General features: G+C 46.6%; 1 protein-coding gene across 1 annotated transcript in view; it reads left to right on the forward strand.

The window, feature by feature from the left end:
• The first annotated feature begins 14,182 nt into the window (after positions 1-14,182).
• The window catches only part of RASGRF2 (Ras protein specific guanine nucleotide releasing factor 2), a 199,577-nt gene continuing 190,177 nt past the window's right edge, over positions 14,183-23,582 (forward strand). Inside the window, exon 1 of the mRNA XM_075271044.1 lies at positions 14,183-15,082. Within this exon, the coding sequence (XP_075127145.1) occupies positions 14,807-15,082 (276 nt within the window). The 5' untranslated portion in view covers positions 14,183-14,806. The remainder of the gene's footprint in view (positions 15,083-23,582) is intronic.

Consider the following 23,582-nt stretch of genomic DNA (forward strand, 5'->3'; position numbering starts at 1 on the left):
AGCTTTACAGAACAATAACCCAAACTGTCCCTGCTCCCCAGAGCTGTTCTCCGCTCCTTTCATTGTCCCTCAACCTGCCTCTCCACGTCACGATTCCACGAACCTAACAGAGGAGCATCTGTGTCCAGATGCTCAAACACTAGAGTCTCCTCCATCTCCGTTCGATTTGGTGGTGGATGACCAGCAACCCACCCTCATCGACGATGATGTGACGCAGTTGCCGTCAGGGCATCCAGTTGACCGGCGCATTGTGCGGGAGGAGGAGATGAGACAGGAGTTGGAAGAGGAAGTGGTGGATGATGAGGACACTGACCCGACCTGGACAGGGGGGATGTCAAGCGGGGAAAGTAGTGTGGATGTTGAGGCAGGTGCAGCACCAAAAAGGGTAGCTAGAGGCAGAGGCAGAGGTCAGCAGCTTAGGCGAAGCCAGGCCACACCCGGAATCTCCCAAGATGTTCCAGTTCGTACCCAGCCCCGAAAAACTCCCACCTCGAGGGCACGTTTCTCGAAGGTGTGGAGTTTTTTCAAGGAATGCGCCGAGGACAGATATAGTGTTGTCTGCACAATTTGCCTCTCGAAATTGATTAGGGGCTCTGAGAAGAGCAACCTGTCCACCACTTCAATGCGCCGTCATTTGGAATCCAAGCACTGGAATCAGTGGCAGGCAGCAACGGCAGGACAAAGGCCGCCTGCCGTTCACGCCACTGCCACTGCCTCTGCCACTGCCTCTGCCTCTGCCACTGCCACTGCTGACTGTGCTGGCGATGCACTCCAGAGGACGAGCCAGGACACCACTTCATCTGCCTCCGCCACTTTGTTGACTTCTACCTCATCCTCCCCTGGTCCTGTCTTATCTCCTTCTCCTGCACCATCAAAGGCACCATCAGGCGTTTCTTTACAACAACCCACCATCTCTCAGACATTGGAGCGGCGGCAGAAATACACTGCTAACCACCCACACGCGCAAGCCTTGAACGCCAACATCGCTAAACTGCTGGCCCAGGAGATGTTGGCGTTCCGGCTTGTTGAAACTCCCGCCTTCCTGGACCTGATGGCAACTGCGGCACCTCGCTATGCCGTCCCTAGCCGTCACTACTTCTCCCGGTGTGCCGTCCCCGCCTTGCACCAGCACGTGTCACTCAACATCAGGCGGGCCCTTAGTTCCGCGCTTTGCACAAAGGTCCACTTGACCACCGACGCGTGGACAAGTGCATGCGGACAGGGACGCTACATTTCACTGACGGCACACTGGGTGAATGTAGTTGAGGCTGGGACTGCTTCCCAAACTGGCCCGGTGTACCTCGTCTCCCCGCCTAACATTCCTGGCAGGGACACGAGAAGAACACCCCCCTCCTCCTCCTCCTCTACCGCCTCCTCCTCCGCCACCGCCTCCTCCTCCGCCACCGCCTCCTCCTCCGCTGTTAGATTGACCCCAGCTACGAGTTGGAAACGTTGCAGCACTGGCGTTGGTAGACGTCAGCAGGCTGTGCTGAAGCTGATCAGCTTGGGGGACAGACAGCACACTGCCTCCGAGGTGAGGGATGCCCTCCTCGATGAGACGGCAATATGGTTTGAGCCGCTGCACCTGGGCCCAGGCATGGTCGTTTGTGATAACGGCCGGAACCTGGTAGCAGCTCTGGAGCTTGCCGGACTCCAACATGTTCCATGCCTGGCCCACGTCTTCAACCTAGTGGTGCAACGTTTCCTAAAGAGCTACCCCAATGTTCCAGAGCTACTGGTGAAAGTGCGGCGCATGTGCGCCCACTTTCGCAAGTCGACAGTAGCCGCTGCTAGCTTAAAATCTCTCCAGCAACGCCTGCATGTGCCACAACACCGGCTTTTGTGCGACGTCCCCACACGCTGGAACTCAACGTTTCAGATGTTGAATAGAGTGGTTGAGCAGCAGAGACCTTTGATGGAATACCAGCTACAAAACCCTAGGGTGCCACAAAGTCAGCTGCCTCAGTTTCACATCCATGAGTGGCCATGGATGAGAGACCTTTGTGACATCCTACGGGTCTTTGAGGAGTCCACAAGGAGGGTGAGCTCTGAGGATGCGATGGTGAGCCTTACAATCCCGCTCTTGTGTGTTCTGAGAGAATCCCTGATTGACATCAGGGATAACTCAGATCACACAGAGGAGTTAGGGATAGCATCCGATCCGTCACAGCTGGAGAGTAGGTCCACACATCTGTCCGCTTCACTGCGTTTAATGGAGGAGGAGGAGGAGGAGGAGGAGGAAGAAGAGTTGTCCGATGATGTGATGGTGATACAGGAGGCTTCCGGGCAACTTCGAATCGTCCCATTGTTGCAGCGCGGATGGGTAGACATGGAGGATGAGGAGGAAATGGAGATTGAACTTTCCGGTGGGGCCAGAGGAGTCATGCCAACTAACACTGTGGCAGACATGGCTGAGTTCATGTTGGGGTGCTTTACAACCGACAAGCGTATTGTCAAAATCATGGAGGACAACCAGTACTGGATCTTTGCTATCCTTGACCCCCGGTATAAAAACAACATCTCGTCTTTTATTCCGGTAGAGGGGAGGGCCAATCGCATCAATGCTTGCCACAGGCAATTGGTGCAGAATATGATGGAGATGTTTCCAGCATGTGACGTTGGCGGCAGGGAGGGCAGTTCCTCCAGTAGGCAACCAAGTTCTCACCGGTCCACACAAACGAGGGGCACACTGTCTAAGGTCTGGGACACCTTGATGGCACCCCCTCGCCAAAGTGCCGCCACGGAGGGTCCTAGTGTCACCAGGCGTGAGAAGTATAGGCGCATGTTGCGGGAATACCTTTCCGACCACAGCCCTGTCCTCTCCGACCCCTCTGCGCCCTACACGTATTGGGTGTCGAAGTTGGACCTGTGGCTTGAACTTGCCCTATATGCCTTGGAGGTGCTGTCCTGTCCTGCCGCCAGCGTCCTATCTGAGAGGGTGTTCAGTGCAGCCGGTGGCATCATCACTGACAAGCGCACCCGTCTGTCAGCTGAGAGTGCCGACCGGCTCACTTTGATAAAAATGAACCACCACTGGATAGAGCCTTCATTTTTGTGCCCACCTGTGTAAAGCACCCCAACATGAAACTCCATGTCTGTACTCAACCTCTCCAATTCCTCCGCATCCTCATACTCATCCACCATAAGCGTTGCACAATTCTGCTAATACTAGGCTCCCTCCAACATGATTTCCCCCAACTCTGCTGGTTAGAGGCTCCCTCCACCCTGATTTCCACCAACTCTGCTGGTTAGAGGCTCCCTCCACCCTGCTTTCCCACAACTCTGCTGGTTAGAGGCTCCTTCCACCATGAATTTGCCCAAACTGGGCTGTTTAGAGGCTCCCTCCACCATGAATTGGTCCAAACTGGGCTGGTTAGAGGCTCCCTCCACCATTAATTGGTCCAAACTGGGCTGGTTAGAGGCTCCCTCCACCATGAATTTGCCCAAACTGGGCTGTTTAGAGGCTCCCTCCACCATGAATTTGCCCAAACTGGGCTGTTTAGAGGCTCCCTCCACCATGAATTGGTCCAAACTGGGTTTTTTAGAGGCTCCCTCCACCATGAATTGGTCCAAACTGGGCTGGTTAGAGGCTCCCTCCACCATGAATTGGTCCAAACTGGGGTGGTTAGAGGCTCCCTCCACCATTAATTGGTCCAAACTGGGCTGGTTAGAGGCTCCCTCCACCATTAATTGGTCCAAACTGGGCTGGTTAGAGGCTCCCTCCACCATTAATTGGTCCAAACTGGGCTGGTTAGAGGCTCCCTCCACCATGAATTTGCCCAAACTGGGCTGTTTAGAGGCTCCCTCCACCATGAATTTGCCCAAACTGGGCTGGTTAGAGGCTCCCTCCACCATGAATTGGTCCAAACTGGGGTTTTTAGAGGCTCCCTCCACCATGAATTGGTCCAAACTGGGGTGGTTAGAGGCTCCCTCCACCATTAATTGGTCCAAACTGGGCTGGTTAGAGGCTCCCTCCACCATTAATTGGTCCAAACTGGGCTGGTTAGAGGCTCCCTCCACCATGAATTTGCCCAAACTGGGCTGTTTAGAGGCTCCCTCCACCATGAATTTGCCCAAACTGGGCTGGTTAGAGGCTCCCTCCACCATGAATTGGTCCAAACGGGTTTTTAGAGGCTCCCTTCACCATGAATTGGTCCAAACTTGGCTGTTTAGAGGCTCCCTCCACCATGAATTGGTCCAAACTGGGGTGGTTAGAGGCTCCCTCCACCATTAATTGGTCCAAACTGGGCTGGTTAGAGGCTCCCTCCACCATTAATTGGTCCAAACTGGGCTGGTTAGAGGCTCCCTCCACCATGAATTGGTCCAAACTGGGGTTTTTAGAGGCTCCCTCCACCATGAATTGGTCCAAACTTGGCTGTTTAGAGGCTCCCTCCACCATTAATTGGTCCAAACTGGGCTGGTTAGAGGCTCCCTCCACCATGAATTGGTCCAAACTGGGTTTTTTAGAGGCTCCCTCCACCATGAATTTGCCCAAACTGGGCTGTTTAGAGGCTCCCTCCACCATGAATTGGTCCAAACTGGGTTTTTTAGAGGCTCCCTCCACCATGAATTGGTCCAAACTGGGCTGGTTAGAGGCTCCCTCCACCATGAATTGGTCCAAACTGGGGTGGTTAGAGGCTCCCTCCACCATTAATTGGTCCAAACTGGGCTGGTTAGAGGCTCCCTCCACCATTAATTGGTCCAAACTGGGCTGGTTAGAGGCTCCCTCCACCATTAATTGGTCCAAACTGGGCTGGTTAGAGGCTCCCTCCACCATTAATTGGTCCAAACTGGGCTGGTTAGAGGCTCCCTCCACCATTAATTGGTCCAAACTGGGCTGGTTAGAGGCTCCCTCCACCATGAATTTGCCCAAACTGGGCTGTTTAGAGGCTCCCTCCACTATGAATTTGCCCAAACTGGGCTGGTTAGAGGCTCCCTCCACCATGAATTGGTCCAAACTGGGGTTTTTAGAGGCTCCCTCCACCATGAATTGGTCCAAACTTGGCTGTTTAGAGGCTCCCTCCACCATTAATTGGTCCAAACTGGGCTGGTTAGAGGCTCCCTCCACCATGAATTGGTCCAAACTGGGTTTTTTAGAGGCTCCCTCCACCATGAATTTGCCCAAACTGGGCTGTTTAGAGGCTCCCTCCACCATGAATTTGCCCAAACTGGGCTGGTTAGAGGCTCCCTCCACCATGAATTGGTCCAAACTGGGGTTTTTAGAGGCTCCCTCCACCATGAATTGGTCCAAACTTGGCTGTTTAGAGGCTCCCTCCACCATGAATTGGTCCAAACTGGGGTGGTTAGAGGCTCCCTCCACCATTAATTGGTCCAAACTGGGCTGGTTAGAGGCTCCCTCCACCATTAATTGGTCCAAACTGGGCTGGTTAGAGGCTCCCTCCACCATGAATTGGTCCAAACTGGGTTTTTTAGAGGCTCCCTCCACCATGAATTTGCCCAAACTGGGCTGTTTAGAGGCTCCCTCCACCATGAATTGGTCCAAACTGGGCTGGTTAGAGGCTCCCTCCACCATGAATTTCCCAAAACTTGGCTGTTTAGAGGCTCCCTCCACCATTAATTGGTCCAAACTGGGCTGGTTAGAGGCTCCCTCCACCATGAATTGGTCCAAACTGGGGTTTTTAGAGGCTCCCTCCACCATGAATTGGTCCAAACTTGGCTGTTTAGAGGCTCCCTCCACCATGAATTGGTCCAAACTGGGGTGGTTAGAGGCTCCCTCCACCATTAATTGGTCCAAACTGGGCTGGTTAGAGGCTCCCTCCACCATTAATTGGTCCAAACTGGGCTGGTTAGAGGCTCCCTCCACCATGAATTGGTCCAAACTGGGGTTTTTAGAGGCTCCCTCCACCATGAATTGGTCCAAACTTGGCTGTTTAGAGGCTCCCTCCACCATTAATTGGTCCAAACTGGGCTGGTTAGAGGCTCCCTCCACCATGAATTGGTCCAAACTGGGTTTTTTAGAGGCTCCCTCCACCATGAATTTGCCCAAACTGGGCTGTTTAGAGGCTCCCTCCACCATGAATTTGCCCAAACTGGGCTGGTTAGAGGCTCCCTCCACCATGAATTGGTCCAAACGGGTTTTTAGAGGCTCCCTTCACCATGAATTGGTCCAAACTTGGCTGTTTAGAGGCTCCCTCCACCATGAATTGGTCCAAACTGGGGTGGTTAGAGGCTCCCTCCACCATTAATTGGTCCAAACTGGGCTGGTTAGAGGCTCCCTCCACCATTAATTGGTCCAAACTGGGCTGGTTAGAGGCTCCCTCCACCATGAATTTGCCCAAACTGGGCTGTTTAGAGGCTCCCTCCACCATGAATTTGCCCAAACTGGGCTGGTTAGAGGCTCCCTCCACCATGAATTGGTCCAAACTGGGGTTTTTAGAGGCTCCCTCCACCATGAATTGGTCCAAACTTGGCTGTTTAGAGGCTCCCTCCACCATTAATTGGTCCAAACTGGGCTGGTTAGAGGCTCCCTCCACCATGAATTGGTCCAAACTGGGTTTTTTAGAGGCTCCCTCCACCATGAATTTGCCCAAACTGGGCTGTTTAGAGGCTCCCTCCACCATGAATTGGTCCAAACTGGGGTGGTTAGAGGCTCCCTCCACCATTAATTGGTCCAAACTGGGCTGGTTAGAGGCTCCCTCCACCATTAATTGGTCCAAACTGGGCTGGTTAGAGGCTCCCTCCACCATGAATTTGCCCAAACTGGGCTGGTTAGAGGCTCCCTCCACCATGAATTGGTCCAAACTGGGTTTTTTAGAGGCTCCCTCCACCATGAATTTGCCCAAACTGGGCTGGTTAGAGGCTCCCTCCACCATGAATTGGTCCAAACTGGGGTTTTTAGAGGCTCCCTCCACCATGAATTTGCCCAAACTCTGCTGGTTAGAGGCTCAATCCACCCTGATTTTCAAAACAAATGTTGGTGCCAACCTCAACTTACTACAAGGGCCAAATTCACTGCTGGTGACAAGCTCTCCTCACTGCAAGTGCCAAATACACATGTTTCAAGGTGTTTTCCTACTGTCAGAGAGGTGGTATTGAGTGTGTAAAGTGTGTAGTTGTTAGGCTGTGATGTTGGGGTAATAGAGGGTCTTTGGTGTGTTAGATGCCCCCAGACATGCTTCCCCTGCTGTCCCAGTGTCATTCCAGAGGTGTTGGCATCATTTCCTGGGGTGTCATAGTGGACTTGGTGACCCTCCAGACACGGATTTGGGTTTCCCCCTTAACGAGTATCTGTTCCCCATAGACTATAATGGGGTTCGAAACCCGTTCGAACACACGAACATTGAGCGGCTGTTCGAATCGAATTTCGAACCTCGAACATTTTAGTGTTCGCTCATCTCTACTTATGATCAATGATTAATATGATGTCTAAAACCTGTCACATGAATTTCCCTAATGCTTCCAAATATTTCAGTACATTGGATCTAATTGCTTTGTTGCCATAAATGAAATGTTTCTTGTTATCAAGGCTCATCAGTATGGGCGGTATTGTATAAGATAAGGCTGGTCTTACATGGCCGTAATGATTTTATGGTTCACGAGTTGCTGATCATCAACATAGACTTCGCAGACGCTCGTAAACTGCCGTACTCACCCATAGAGTTCTATGGACGAATCCGTGCAGTGTCGCAATTCACGCCCATTACGGACATGTTCTATAAATTGCGAACCACGGTTGTGGCCCGGCCACACCACGGATAGAATATCTGGTGGTGTAAGAGGCCACATTGAATATAATGTGTCCGCAAATGGTCCACAATTGAAAACCCTCAATTGTGGACCATTTGCGGACTTACATTACGGCCGTGTAAGACCAGCTTAAGTGTTATATCTGCATCCAATATAAGGCTTGATTCACATCTGCGCATGGGTTTCTGTTTGGGGGGTCTGCTTGGGGATCCCTGAACGAGAAACTAATCCGCATAAAAATGCGGCTACCTATGAAACTCACGGACCCTATAGACTATAATGGGGTCTGTGTGGTTTCCTCTCGGATTCTGCACAAAAATGCGAAAAGAAAAGTCCTGCTTGGAACACTTTTCTCCCCACATTTTTAGTGCGGAGAGGGGAACGGAATACCCAAACGCAGATGTGAACTGAGCCTAATACACTGCCTGGCCAAAAAAAAAGTCGCGAGTGTTAATATTTAGTTGGGCCACCATGAGCACGAATAGCAGCACGCATCCGTCTCGGCATGGAGTCTATAATATTCTGTAGTGTAGACTCAGGGATTTTGATCCAATTCTCGAGTATCAGGGAGCCCAGGTTACGCAGATTTGTTGGGGGTGGTGAGTGACAGTGCAGGTTCTTTTCCAGCACATTCCAGTGTTTCGTGTGCTTCTCGTCGCACCCGAACACGACCATCACTCTGGAACAATGTGAAACGTGATTCATCTGACCACATGACCTTTCTCCACTGCTCTAGGGTCCAATCCTTGTGGTCTCTTGCAAATGACAGGCGCCGACGTCTGTTGGTCTCTGTCACCAATGGCTTTCGTGTGGCGACACAACTGTTGAGACCCATTCCTTTGAGTTCTCGTCGCATTGTTCGCTCCGAAATGTGTTGCTCCGTCGAGTTGAACATCTGTGTGAGCTCAAAGGTGATTTTCCAGCGGTTATTCTTCACCAGTCACTTTAGGGACCTTCGACCTTGAGTTTCGAGTATAGTCTTACGCCCACACTTTCCACGGTTGGAGGGGAGTTCTCTACCATCTCGCCATGCTCGTATGATACGCTGAGCAGTTCTCTGTCCGATACCAGTTACTTCGGCTATCTCCTTGGTCGATTTGTTGGCCTGATGCAATGCAATGACTTGCCCCTTCTTGAAGGCACTAACATCTCTTCCTCTGGTATGTCTGTGTTTAGAGGAACAAGCTGACATTTTGACTAATATTGTTATGGAGTGAACTGTGGCATATACTGTATGGGATACATATTTTTTGATTTTTATAGTCAGGGCATTTTGTGTTGTCTAAAGTTTACTGCATGTTTATTTTGGTTTATTTATTTTATATGTATTCTATGAAACGGGTGTGTTCTGAATTTTATATATTTTTTAAAACATTTAAATTGTCTTTAGCCCTTTCACCCCCTTCATGAATGTTGAGCCTGCAAGTCAGGTTTGTATTCAACAGAAGAAAGAAGTATAAGGCCGAGTTCATACAGAGGAAATTGGCACTGATTCTGGCACGGAATCTGCGGCAGAATCAGCGCTGAAAAAAACCAAACCCTCCCATTGATTTCAATAGGTTCCGTTTTTCACGCGGAACCCACTGAAATCAATGGGAGGCTTATTTTTCAGCACTGATTCTGATGCCAGTTTCACGCCACAATTAGTGCCAACTTCCTCCATGTGAATATACCCTAAGGGGGCATTCACACAGTGTAACGGCAGATTACACGCTCAAAATGCTCTCATTCATTTCAATGGGAGCAAAATAACGCGGCATATACGCTCCTAACTCCTATAGAAATGAATGGGAGCATTTTGAACGCGTAATCTGCCAGCACGTGCATACGTGCCAGATCACGCTCCACGTTACATTGTGTAAACGCACCCAAAATGAACAAAATGAGCGGAGCGTATACAGAATACACGGAGCGTATTCTCCGTGTGAAGGGGCCCTAATTCAAGACACATTCTGTTTAGTCATGTCGCTGAGATGCACAGAGACAGAATTTGTTTCTAATGCTGGGGCCTCATGAGCCAGAAATGCTGTGGGAAATATCGCGGCATTATACAGTACAGGCAAAGTGGATGGGATTCAGGCGAATCCCATGCCCACTTTGCGATTAATATTGCAGCGCGGACACGCTGCGATTTCCAAAACTGGCACGGTTTTGGAAATCAAAGCAAGTCAATTATATCTACGGAAATGCCGGCGGCATTCCCGTAGACATAATTGTAACAGAAAGTCTGCGGAGGAAAACTGTGTGAACTTTCTGTTTAAAGCACTGCGGGAAGAACCGTAATACATTCCCACTGCGGGCCTTAGGCCCCTTTCCAATTGAAATGAATGGGAGCATTTTGAGCGCGTAATCTGCCGGCACGTGTATACGTGCCAGATCACGCTCCACGTTACATCGTGTGAACGCACCAATGTACAGAATACACGGAGCGTAAACTCCGTGTGAAGGGGCCCAGGAAGCGTCCATTGCTACTTCCCATTGAAAACAATGAGAGGTAAATTGTGGCACAAATTTGGAGCTGATATTGAGACAGAATCTTCCTTAGAAATGGCTCATATGAACATACTGATTGGGGTGCGCAATTAAGAAACTTGCAGCTCCCCCAGTTAAACGGGTTGTTCAGTCTCTTACAATTTTTTTTTTTTTTTACCATAGTTTACAATAGTGTAAAATAACACACGCTCGGTTCACATCTGTGTTGGAGGTTCTGTAAAAATCACAGAATGCCAACCTTGTTATGTGAAGCCTATCTGACTCCCAGTATGAGTTGTCAGCAGCAGAGACACCTGCTGCATAGACTGTATACCTCACACTGCCTGTGTACTGACTGGAGAATACACCTGCTGTATACACTGTATACCTCACACTGCCTGTGTACTGACTGGAGAATACTCCTGCTGTATACACTGTATACCTCACACTGCCTGTGTACTGACTGGAGAATACACCTGCTGCATAGACTGTATACCTCACACTGCCTGTGTACTGACTGGAGAATACACCTGCTGTATACACTGTATACCTCACACTGCCTGTGTACTGACTGGAGAATACTCCTGCTGTATACACTGTATACCTCACACTGCCTGTGTACTGACTGGAGAATACACCTGCTGCATACACTGTATACCTCACACTGCCTGTGTACTGACTGGAGAATACACCTGCTGCATACACTGTATACAGCACTGCCTGTGTACTGACTGGAGAATACACCTGCTGCATACACTGTATACAGCACTGCCTGTGTACTGACTGGAGAATACACCTGCTGCATATACTGTATACCTCACACTGCCTGTGTACTGACTGGAGAATACACCTGCTGCATACACTGTATACAGCACTGCCTGTGTACTGACTGGAGAATACACCTGCTGCATACACTGTATACCTCACACTGCCTGTGTACTGACTGGAGAATACACCTGCTGCATACACTGTATACATCACACTGCCTGTGTACTGACTGGAGAATACAGCAGTGTATGCAGCAGGTGTATTCTCCAGTCAGTACACAGGCAGTGTGAGGTATACAGTATATGCAGCAGGTGTATTCTCCAGTCAGTACACAGGCAGTGTGAGGTATACAGTATATGCAGCAGGTGTATTCTCCAGTCAGTACACAGGCAGTGTGAGGTATACAGTATATGCAGCAGGTGTATTCTCCAGTCAGTACACAGGCAGTGTGAGGTATACAGTGTATGCAGCAGGTGTATTCTCCAGTCAGTACACAGGCAGTGTGAGGTATACAGTGTATGCAGCAGGTGTATTCTCCAGTCAGTACACAGGCAGTGTTAGGTATACAGTGTATACAGCAGGTGTATTCTCCAGTCAGTACACAGGCAGTGTGAGGTATACAGTGTATGCAGCAGGTGTATTCTCCAGTCAGTACACAGGCAGTGTGAGGTATACAGTGTATGCAGCAGGTGTATTCTCCAGTCAGTACACAGGCAGTGCTGTATACAGTGTATGCAGTAGGTGTATTCTCCAGTCAGTACACAGGCAGTGTTAGGTATACAGTGTATGCAGCAGGTGTATTCTCCAGTCAGTACACAGACAGTGTGAGGTATACAGTGTATGCAGCAGGTGTATTCTCCAGTCAGTACACAGGCAGTGTGAGGTATACAGTGTATGCAGCAGGTGTATTCTCCAGTCAGTACACAGGCAGTGTGAGGTATACAGTGTATGCAGCAGGTGTATTCTCCAGTCAGTACACAGGCAGTGCTGTATACAGTGTATGCAGCAGGTGTATTCTCCAGTCAGTACACAGGCAGTGTGAGGTATACAGTGTATGCAGCAGGTGTATTCTCCAGTCAGTACACAGGCAGTGTGAGGTATACAGTGTATGCAGCAGGTGTATTCTCCAGTCAGTACACAGGCAGTGTGAGGTATACAGTGTATGCAGCAGGTGTATTCTCCAGTCAGTACACAGGCAGTGTTAGGTATACAGTGTATGCAGCAGGTGTATTCTCCAGTCAGTACACAGGCAGTGTGAGGTATACAGTGTATGCAGCAGGTGTATTCTCCAGTCAGTACACAGGCAGTGTTAGGTATACAGTGTATACAGCAGGTGTATTCTCCAGTCAGTACACAGGCAGTGTTAGGTATACAGTGTATGCAGCAGGTGTATTCTCCAGTCAGTACACAGGCAGTGCTGTATACAGTGTATGCAGCAGGTGTATTCTCCAGTCAGTACACAGGCAGTGTGAGGTATACAGTGTATGCAGCAGGTGTATTCTCCAGTCAGTACACAGGCAGTGTTAGGTATACAGTGTATACAGCAGGTGTATTCTCCAGTCAGTACACAGGCAGTGCTGTATACAGTGTATGCAGCAGGTGTATTCTCCAGTCAGTACACAGGCAGTGTGAGGTATACAGTGTATACAGCAGGTGTATTCCCAGTCAGTACACAGGCAGTGTGAGGTATACAGTGTATGCAGCAGGTGTATTCTCCAGTCAGTACACAGGCAGTGTGAGGTATACAGTGTATACAGCAGGTGTATTCCCAGTCAGTACACAGGCAGTGTGAGGTATACAGTGTATGCAGCAGGTGTATTCTCCAGTCAGTACACAGGCAGTGTGAGGTATACAGTGTATGCAGCAGGTGTATTCTCCAGTCAGTACACAGGCAGTATTAGGTATACAGTGTATACAGCAGGTGTATTCTCCAGTCAGTACACAGGCAGTGTTAGGTATACAGTGTATGCAGCAGGTGTATTCTCCAGTCAGTACACAGGCAGTGCTGTATACAGTGTATGCAGCAGGTGTATTCTCCAGTCAGTACACAGGCAGTGTGAGGTATACAGTGTATGCAGCAGGTGTATTCTCCAGTCAGTACACAGGCAGTGTTAGGTATACAGTGTATACAGCAGGTGTATTCTCCAGTCAGTACACAGGCAGTGCTGTATACAGTGTATGCAGCAGGTGTATTCTCCAGTCAGTACACAGGCAGTGTGAGGTATACAGTGTATACAGCAGGTGTATTCCCAGTCAGTACACAGGCAGTGTGAGGTATACAGTGTATGCAGCAGGTGTATTCTCCAGTCAGTACACAGGCAGTGTGAGGTATACAGTGTATACAGCAGGTGTATTCCCAGTCAGTACACAGGCAGTGTGAGGTATACAGTGTATGCAGCAGGTGTATTCTCCAGTCAGTACACAGGCAGTGTGAGGTATACAGTGTATGCAGCAGGTGTATTCTCCAGTCAATACACAGGCAGGCTGAGGTATACAGTGTATACAGCAGGTGTATTCTCCAGTCAGTACACAGGCAGTGTGAGGTATACAGTGTATGCAGCAGGTGTATTCTCCAGTCAGTACACAGGCAGTGTGAGGTATACAGTGTATGCAGCAGGTGTATTCTCCAGTCAGTACACAGGCAGTGTGAGGTATACAGTGTATGCAGCAGGTGTATTCTCCAGTCAGTACACAGGCAGTGTGAGGTATACAGTGTATGCAGCAGGTGTATTCTCCAGTCAGTACACAGGCAGGCTGAGGTATACAGTGTATACAGCAGGTGTATTCTCCAGTCAGTACACAGGCAGTGTGAGGTATACAGTGTATGCAGCAGGTGTATTCTCCAGTCAGTACACAGGCAGGCTGAGGTATACAGTGTATACAGCAGGTGTATTCTCCAGTCAGTACACAGGCAGTGTGAGGTATACAGTGTATGCAGCAGGTGTATTCTCCAGTCAGTACACAGGCAGTGTGAGGTATACAGTGTATGCAGCAGGTGTATTCTCCAGTCAGTACACAGGCAGGCTGAGGTATACAGTGTATACAGCAGGTGTATTCTCCAGTCAGTACACAGGCAGTGCTGTATACCGGAGTCTGACACTGTATACACCGGGCGGGCACAGGGGCAGTGACTGAGGAGCCGCGGCCGCATCCTGTGATCACAATGGCGCTGAAAGCCGATTAGCGCTCCTGACGTACTGCGCCCCCTGCTGGCCGCCTGGCATCTGCAGCTCTCGCAGAAGGCGCAGCTCCCGGAGCCGTGCTGTGGATCTGGGTGGGGGGAGGAAAGTTTGGGAGTGGGACCCTGCGCCTGACTACACGTGGGATGAGAGAGCTCTCCGGATTTCAGCTGAAGACTTGTGACAGCTTCTTCACAGAGCAGGATCCAGCGAGGAGAGCTGAGGAGCTGCAACACCCAGATCTGCCGGCGGGCACATCACCTGCAGCCCGGCTCTGCACTTGGATCTGTATAAACACCTGCTGAGCCACACACAAAGCACCATGAGCAGTGCCCTCCTGCCAGCACCACAGTGCCCTGCCAGCACCACAGACCTGGACTCCTCCTGACACCTGGACCCGCTACCGACCCAGAAGATGCCCACTGGGCACTGTCCACAGCACACATAGGGAGAGCACCTGTCATGTTTGGGACTGTATAGACACATGTGCACTATATATTGGAGACATCCATCCACTCACCCAGTGACCCTGGCACACAACATCCTATTCAGCAGGGTGAGTGTAACATCACTGCAGATCCCCACTGGCATCCAGCTATAAGGGTCATTGTGCCAGGGTGCACCTAGTGTCATTCCCCAGGGAGCGCTACTGGGGGGAGTATGCCCTGAAGGTCAGGATCATGCAGAAAAGTGTGCGCTGCAACGAGGGGCATGCTCTGTACCTTGCCCTGCTGGCCCGCAAAGAGGGCACCAAAAGGGGCATTCTCAGCAAAAAGGGGACCGAAACCAGCAGGTGGCATGAGAAGTGGTTCGCTCTATTCCAAAATGTCCTGTTCTATTTCGAGACAGAGCAAAGTGGGAGACCCTCCGGGATGTACATGTTGGAAGGATGCAGCTGTGAAAGGGTCCCACCACCCATAGTGGCCAGTGGGGGAAAGGAGACCATGGAAAAACAGGTAAATTGGATGGGTGCACTCTTCTACTTACTTAGTTGACCTTCCACTATGGGAATTATAGTGTTAAAAATTTAGATATCTGAAAAATGGGAAAATGGTTTGACTTTCCAGTTCGCACCTTTAAAGTTATAGATAAGAGAACATTGACTGCCAAAAAAAGAAAAACAATTTTTTTAAATTTTTTTTTGTATTTTATTTGCTAAAATAATTTTGTGAACAATGATAACCATCAAGATCCGCACATTGTTCTGTAGGTTTTTGCCTGGTGCTTGGTCATAACCTTAAGTCTATGTTATCGATGGTATTCATTCATTGCTTAGCAGACATTTTATGTTGTTGTTTTGGCTTTTTATTTGCTGAATGTTTTATGTACAAGGTTGCGATGGTAAATTCTGTAATAACATCGGCCACAGACAGTGACTAGCACACAACTATAGGCAGCTTGTCTGTGGTCATGTTTACTAGGGTCACGGGTAGACGTTCACCTGTTTCTATGTTTAGGTTTTTGTTGCTGTTTTTGAAGCTAAAACCAAGAGTTGATGGTAAAGTGGCAGAAAGTATAAAGGACAGGAGCTACCACTCCTCTCTTATCCAATCCACTCCTGGTTCTGGCCTCTGGAGCAATACTTTGGTACCCCATATAGTTTTGTATTCTATGTTACACAATAGTCCCCTGGAAATGATGGTAAGAAGTAATCCTGGCTGGGATCAATGGCTTCTTATGTAGGAATCTCTGTCTGTGACAATAAACAGATCTCGTATTAGGATCTTCTCCAACAAGTAACTGATCTGGAACCATTGCAGGTCAGAGACGCTGGAATTTACTTTTATAGCGCTCTATATGGTAACTGAGCTCATCTGTAAGCTCTCCTCTATTTTATTAGGGAGTAATAAAATCTGTGGACTGCAACGATTGTATATTCTGTGTTAATCCCGTTGGGTTTTATGTGCTTTACCTCCAGGGTGAATATCTAAACTTTGTGCATTCAATGGAGTATCCCTGTAAGGAGCCCCTGTCCTTTTATATTGAACATAGTCAGAATGTGTCCATGACTTTTAATATATAGTGACTTTATTCCTTAGACATAATCTGTGACATTTTAACAATATTGACAATGAGTCTGATGGATGGTGGGCTCATGTATATAACATCCACAAATCTGTACTTGTCTGTGTACATAAAGATTGTAGTTACTATGGTAAGGACCTGGAACTTGGGTACAGATAAGCCCGTTGTCAGTACTTGTCCTAAATAACTCCTTACCTGTGAGCTCCACGAGAAAGATTCAGAAGCGTCGCGGAAAGAATTTCCATTAAGGCTAGAGCAGCTCAGTAACCCTTTCCCGATCACTGATGGATAAGCCTGCTTACCATCTGCTGAATAATATAGATTTCTTCTTACAACAGGGGTTGACATAATAAACTATATAAAGAGTTGGTCAGACAAATATTGATACCAATATATTGTGTATTTTCCATAGCAGAATACTGAGGCTGACCTATAGATCTTTGCTGTGGATTATCTACAATATGCAGTTTGCAGTGAGGCAGATCCATAAAGGGATTAGTCCCGTTGTGATACTATGGAGCTATTGCTTGTGTTTTCCATCCGAATAAGTGACTTGCCACGGCATAAAAATATGGTGAAGATCAGAATGGAAATATACGTATGCAAGGGATTGTCGAACTCTTATTCACATGTATGGTTTACGTGTTTCATATATTCTCGTGCACAATATGTGCCAAAGCCTGAATTGTGACCATAGCCTCAGGATAAACACGTGCCGCATATCTGTTGTAGAATGACAGCACATCAGTCACTTATATGTGATGTATGGGGCTTTTTTCTGTATTAATGTTATATCTTCTGTGTATCATTCATCTAATACAACATGGAGGCTCTGTGCCGTATTATGTGAATAAGATTACGGTAATCCCGATAAGTTTAATAAAACACCTGGTTTATGCAGTAAAATGCCATGTATGTAATGATAATATACTGTAGGGACCTTGTCTTGACTATAATAAGGATCCTCGTTGTGCACCATCTTGAGTTGACCACCAGCAGTACATATAACATAGAAATAACTAAACTTTCATAATATGTAATACTTTTTTAAGTTCTCTTGTTTGTGCAAGCACACATATACAGGTATACTGTGCTTCTGTATTGTGCTTCTCAACTGTATTACAAGCAAAGCACCCCTTAGTGAGAAAAAGTCCTAACTGAGTACCCCCAAAGTAGCAATCTCAATGACTTATAATGGTCATGTAATGGCCCTCATGTGAAACATAATGCCCCCCCCCCCCCACACACACAGTGACATTTATATACTGCCCTACATGCAGGAAAGATGCCCATGCATGGCGCTACTGATGGAGTGAGCGGCATTCATCACTTTACTCTCTGCCCTCCATTTATTCCCATTTCAGCTCTGTGTGTGTCTAAAGTAAGTATGGGAGTCTGTCCCGGGCGTGAGGGACATGCATGCAATATAGACCAGTGGTCCATAAAAAAAAAAATAATCTGTATATAGATATATCTAGCAATATACAGTTGGGGGAATTTATTGCTTGTTTCGTTTTTGCACCTTTGTAGTTGTAAATTACTGTACTGTGATTTTACTCCTGTCGGATGTTTCAGGTTTTTTTACAGCATTCATATAGCAAAGTGCACTTCCTTTCTTTTTATACCTTTTCAAAAAAGGTGCATGTTATAAATACATCATAAAATGTTACTTTAGATAACCCATTTCCCAACAGAAAGTGATGAGCCTTGTGTAAAATCCATGAAAATACGCGTGAAAGATAAATCCTGTAAGTACAAAAGGCTTCATATATTTCCCACACTATGTCTGTGTGACTACCCAGTGGTTGTGTTGTGAGGTGCAGTCGGGCATGACGCCATACTATATTGAATTTGTTTCATGAGAAGTTTTAGTTCTTAAAGGGAACCTATCGCCAGAATCCAGCATATCACTTTGAATTGGTGCCTCCATTGGTGAGATATCACTGTTTTTGTCAATCTGCAAATAAGTTATTTGAAGCAATGAGGGCATTGATGTTGCTCCAAAGAGGAAAGTCTCCCACCGTGGAAGAAGTGCCGTTCTACGCCCCTTTTTCCTTCTTCTGATTGACAGGCCCAGGCAGTGTGTACATAACTTGGCAAATATGTGCAGTGGTGAGTGTGGCAGAACTCTGGACCATATACAGTCCTATGAAAAAGTTTGGGCACCCCTATTAATCTTAATCATTTTTAGTTATAAATATTTTGGTATTTGCAACAGCCATTTCAGTTTGATATATCTAATAACTGATGGACACAGTAATATTTCAGGATTGAAATGAGGTTTATTGTACTAACAGAAAATGCGCAATATGCATTAAACCAAAATTTGACCGGTGCAAAAGTATGGGCACCTCAACAGAAAAGTGACATTAATATTTAGTATATCCTCCTTTTGCAAAGATAACAGCCTCTAGTCGCTTCCTGTAGCTTTTAATCAGTTCCTGGATCCTGGATAAAGGTATTTTGGACAAACAATTCAAGTTCAGTTAAGTTAGATGGCCGCCGAGCATGGACAGCCCGCTTCAAATCATCCCACAGATGTTCAATGATATTCAGGTCTGGGGACTGGGATGGCCATTCCAGAACATTGTAATTGTTCCTCTGCATGAATGCCTGAGGATTTGGAGCGGTGTTTTGGATCATTGTCTTGCTGAAATATCCATCCCCGGCGTAACTTCAACATCGTCACTGATTCTTGAACATTATTCTCAAGAATCTGCTGATACTGAGTGGAATCCATGCGACCCTCAACTTTAACAAGATTCCCGATGCCGGCATTGGCCACACAGCCCCAAAGCATGATGGAACCTCCACCAAATTTTACAGTGGGTAGCATGTGTTTTTCTTGGAATGCTGTTTCTTTTTGGACGCCATGCATAACGCCTTTTTTTATAACCAAACAACTCAATTTTTGTTTCCAAAATGAAGCTGCCTTGTCCAAATGTGCTTTTTCATACCTCAGGCAACTCTATTTGTGGCGTACGTGCAGAAATGGCTTCTTTCTCATCACTCTCCCATATAGCTTCTATTTGTGCAAAGTGCGCTGTATAGTTGACCGATGCACAGTGACACCATCTGCAGCAAGATGATGCTGCAGCTCTTTGGAGGTGGTCTGTGGATTGTCCTTGACTGTTCTCACCATTCTTCTTCTCTGCCTTTCTGATATTTTTCTTGGCCTGCCACTTCTGGGCTTAACAAGAACTGTCCCTGTGGTCTTCCATTTCCTTACTATGTTCCTCACAGTGGAAACTGACAGGTTAAATCTCTGAGACAACGTTTTGTATCCTTCCCCTGAACAACTATGTTGAACAATCTTTGTTTTCAGATCATTTGAGAGCGGGCTGTCCATGTTCGGCGACCATCAAACTTAACTGAACTTGAATTGTTTTGTAGAAAGAAATGGTCCAAAATACCTTCATCCAGGATCCAGGAACTGATTAAAAGCTACAGGAAGCGACTAGAGGCTGTTATCTTTGCAAAAGGAGGATGTACTAAATATTAATGTCACTTTTCTGTTGAGGTGCCCATATTTTTGCACCGGTCAAATTTTGGTTTAATGCATATTGCGCATTTTCTGTTAGTACAATAAACCTCATTTCAATCCTGAAATATTACTGTGTCCATCAGTTATTAGATATATCAAACTGAAATGGCTGTTGCAAACACCAAAATATTTAGAACTAAAAATGATTAAGATTAATAGGGGTGCCCAAACTTTTTCATAGGACTGTATCAGCTATTACATATATACTCTGGGACAGGAGCAGCAGTAGAGTACTATACAGCAGTCTGTACTATAAAGGCAGGCAGAATTATCAGTGGCCGGCTAATCTCCAGGAACAGTATGGCTTTCTCACTTCAGTGGTCTATATCAGTCCTGTAACACTTGTGGAAACATCTCCAAAAATCAATTTCCACCCTTAGGAACCTTATTTAAAATCAAAATTCAGACCCCTCTGGCGACTTATCTCCCATGAGAACAAAGGATCACTATGTTTAATCCAGTATGTTCAATTCTTCTGTCCCCTGACACTTGCTATCACTGGAGGTTTGGCTGACCCCGATACTCAAAAGATAGTGGCTACAGGTGACTATGCTCATATGTATATGGAAGCCTTTACGTTTCACTAAATCTGCCAATGACCTACAAACATACAGTATATCTCATGTCTATGGTCATCTTAAAGGGGTGGTCTACTTTTTGATGAGATTTCTAAGAGGTGATATACTGTTGTGTAATGGCATAACCCAACCTGAGGATCACCTCAATGCTTCCTGAGAAGCCTCCACCAATTGCTGTAAGCAAACTTGGTACTTTACTTGCATGTAAAGGGATTTTCCAGTCACCAACAGAATTTTATTCAGCATTTATTTTTTCCCATGGGATTGTTCATCAGTGTCAGATCAGTGAAGGTCTGACCCTTGACCAGTTGTTGTGCTGGAATCTACTGCTGTGATGAGTCCAGAAGCAGTTTTGCTTCTATTCAGGTAATGGGCTGAGAACTGTACTGGTGCCAGATACCATAGCACTGGTCTTATTGCTTGAATAGGAGCAGAGTTTGTTCCAGGCCCATCCATAGAAGTAGCTTCTGGTGTCTGAAGGTAGCTGATTTGTGCAGGACCTGGGTGTCAGACTGTCATCGATCAGAAACTGTTGACATAATCTGTTGACATAGGAATGGAAGTGGGGCCAGAAAAACCCCTAAGACTAAGGCCCCACGTAGCTAGCCACAGCCAAAAGAGCTGCTGGAAAAACTGTTGCAGAAACTTATCTTGGTTTTTCCTGCATCACTTTTAACAGGTAGTCCACAGTTTTCCTGTGCGGACTTTCCGTTTCAATTACACTTATACGGAAAACGCTTACGTTTCTGTATCTATAATTGACATGCTACGTGTACAAAAACGTTAGTCTTTGCAATCGCAGCATTACCACTGCTGATATTTTTCTACAATTTATGGATGGGATTAGCCACAATTCCATCCACTTTGTAGGTAACGTTAAACGCGATGGTTTTTGCCGCAGTGTTTGCACTATGCCAAAATCGCAGCGTTTATGTTACGTGGGCTTCCGGCCTTTATGCTTTCAGCAAACACTCAGTAGAGTTCATATCTAGAGCACATATCATAGATTGTAAGCTCTTGCGAGCAGGGCCCCCAGTCCTATTGTGTGAAATGATTTTCTTTGTAATGTATCTTTCTGTCTGTATTTGAACCCTACAAATTGTACAGCGCTGCGGAATATGTTGGCGCTATATAAATAAAATTCATTATTATTATAGTATATAGGAGCAGGTATTGATTCATACCTTGTTTATCGTAGTATACGCTGCGAGCGGTGCCGCTTCTTGGCAAGGCTCTCTGCATATTTGTTTTCTTCATAATTTAATTATTGCCACACACAGTAAATACCCCGTGGGAGATTCTCCTTTTGCAAGCCCCAGTAATAAGAAGACACCCAAAATTGGATGATTTATTAAGATTTATTGAGACTAGCATTGTATAACCCTTTCAAATCGAATGTTGGAGTAAAATTCACCTAGTTTATTAAGATACAAGCACTTCATGATAACTTTGGTGCGGTTTGGTCTGTCTTTAACTCAGAGAATGAAATATGCTACAAAGATTTTTGCAACATTTTCTGTCTTAAAAATTAATAAGCATGTTGAAATGATGGCGACCACAAGCACTTCCAGCTCTGCACACTTTTCTCAAGAGGCAAGAAAGTTACGAATTATAGTGTGAAAATGGATTGCATTAGAATTTGCAAGATGGTGACTTACAGCGGGAACAAATGGCAGTATTTTTGCAGTGGAATTCGATGCCCCCAGGTAATTTTCATACGGTTGACTTATCCTGAGGAGAGGTTCGAAGTGTCTGATACTCATGACCTATCCTTTTTTTTTTCTTTTTTGTAAATAATGTTTTATTGAATTTTTAAAATGACAACAATGAACATATATATCGTTGAGAACAATAAGTGAGGGATTAAAGACACAGATAAAAGTACTTATAAATAACTGCAACACGACGGGAAATGGAAACTGGAACGTGGGGATGGGAAGGGAAAGACAATAAGTGCTGGGGTAAGAGTCAAAGGGTCTCAAAAAGAAAATAAGAATAATATCCAAATCACCCAGGGGGTTCCCACAGGTGCGCCCAGGTGGGGTTCTTTGAGAAGGTATACTATGGCACCCACATAGAGCTGAACTTCTAGTGAGTGCAAAGTTCAAAGGGCTACTTGAGAGACTTTCTGTAGAAAGTGACATATTGTGTGAGGGGATTCGGATGCCCTGTATAATTTGATCAAAGACTTGTCAATACATAGAAGTAGATGCCAGAGTCGCCTGGGAGACCTAGGGGGGAGGGTGGGCCATAAATTTAAAAATATGCCAACCGGGGTCAGGGGTTTGGAGAGTCCACAAACCTGATTCTGAACCCACTGAACAAATGACCAGTAGGGGGGATATTTTTTCGCATTCCCACCATATATGCAAATAGGAGCCTGGGGCCTTATGGCAGCGCCAATACAAAGGGGAAGCCTCAGGATGGAACGTATGAATTACAATGGGCATTTTATACCACCTGGTGATTAGTTTAAAGCTCGACTCCTGCCAGCGTACACATCTAGAAGGGTCCATGGAGTGTTTGAGGACAGAGGATCTTTATTCAGGGGTGAGGGACATTTGAGCCTTCCATTCTTCTGATGGCCTATCCTTTTCAGTGGAGCATAGGTCATCTCTATGACAAGTGCCCAAGGCCCAGAGAACCCCTTTAACTAAGGTTGTAAATCACTGAATCCACAATAAATACTAGAGGTGAAAAAAGTTGAATGTAAGTTGTTTGCTGTAGAAACCATTAAGCCCAAATGTCTGTGGGTACCTGCAGGCTTCTGCCGTTAGGTAGTCTACTATACATTGTAAAACAGCGCAAGCTCCTTAAAGGGGTTTCCCTAAGATATCAATGTATATCCTATCCACAGCGTCTGCAGTGTTTGGATCTCTTCTTATCACGAGAACTGTGATCTTGCGTCCTCGTTTGAATTTAGCAGTCATCGAGCACGTGTGCCGCTACTCCATTCAGACTCTATGGGACTTCGAGATGTAGACGAGCACTGTACTCCTCTTCCTTCAGTACTCCCATAGACTTTGAATGGAGTAGCAGTGCACATATTCAACCACCACTTTATTCGAAAATGGGTGTACAGAACCCCTGTTCTTGTGATCATAATGGTTGGGTCACCACCTGTCACACACTTCACCTGTCCTGTACCTTAGATCTGATATTTATGTTGTCACAATATTGGGCTGTGTTCTGACATGTAAATGTATAATTCAGCAGGTTTATGGATGCAGAAAACCTTAAATTTTTATTATTGGACTTTTGCGTATCTCACTCATTCACAGCTTGTATCTACATCTATATAAAATCTGG

The sequence above is a fragment of the Leptodactylus fuscus genome, chromosome 1 (genome assembly GCF_031893055.1).
Source record: "Leptodactylus fuscus isolate aLepFus1 chromosome 1, aLepFus1.hap2, whole genome shotgun sequence".
In the NCBI taxonomy this organism is placed as follows: domain Eukaryota; kingdom Metazoa; phylum Chordata; class Amphibia; order Anura; family Leptodactylidae; genus Leptodactylus; species Leptodactylus fuscus.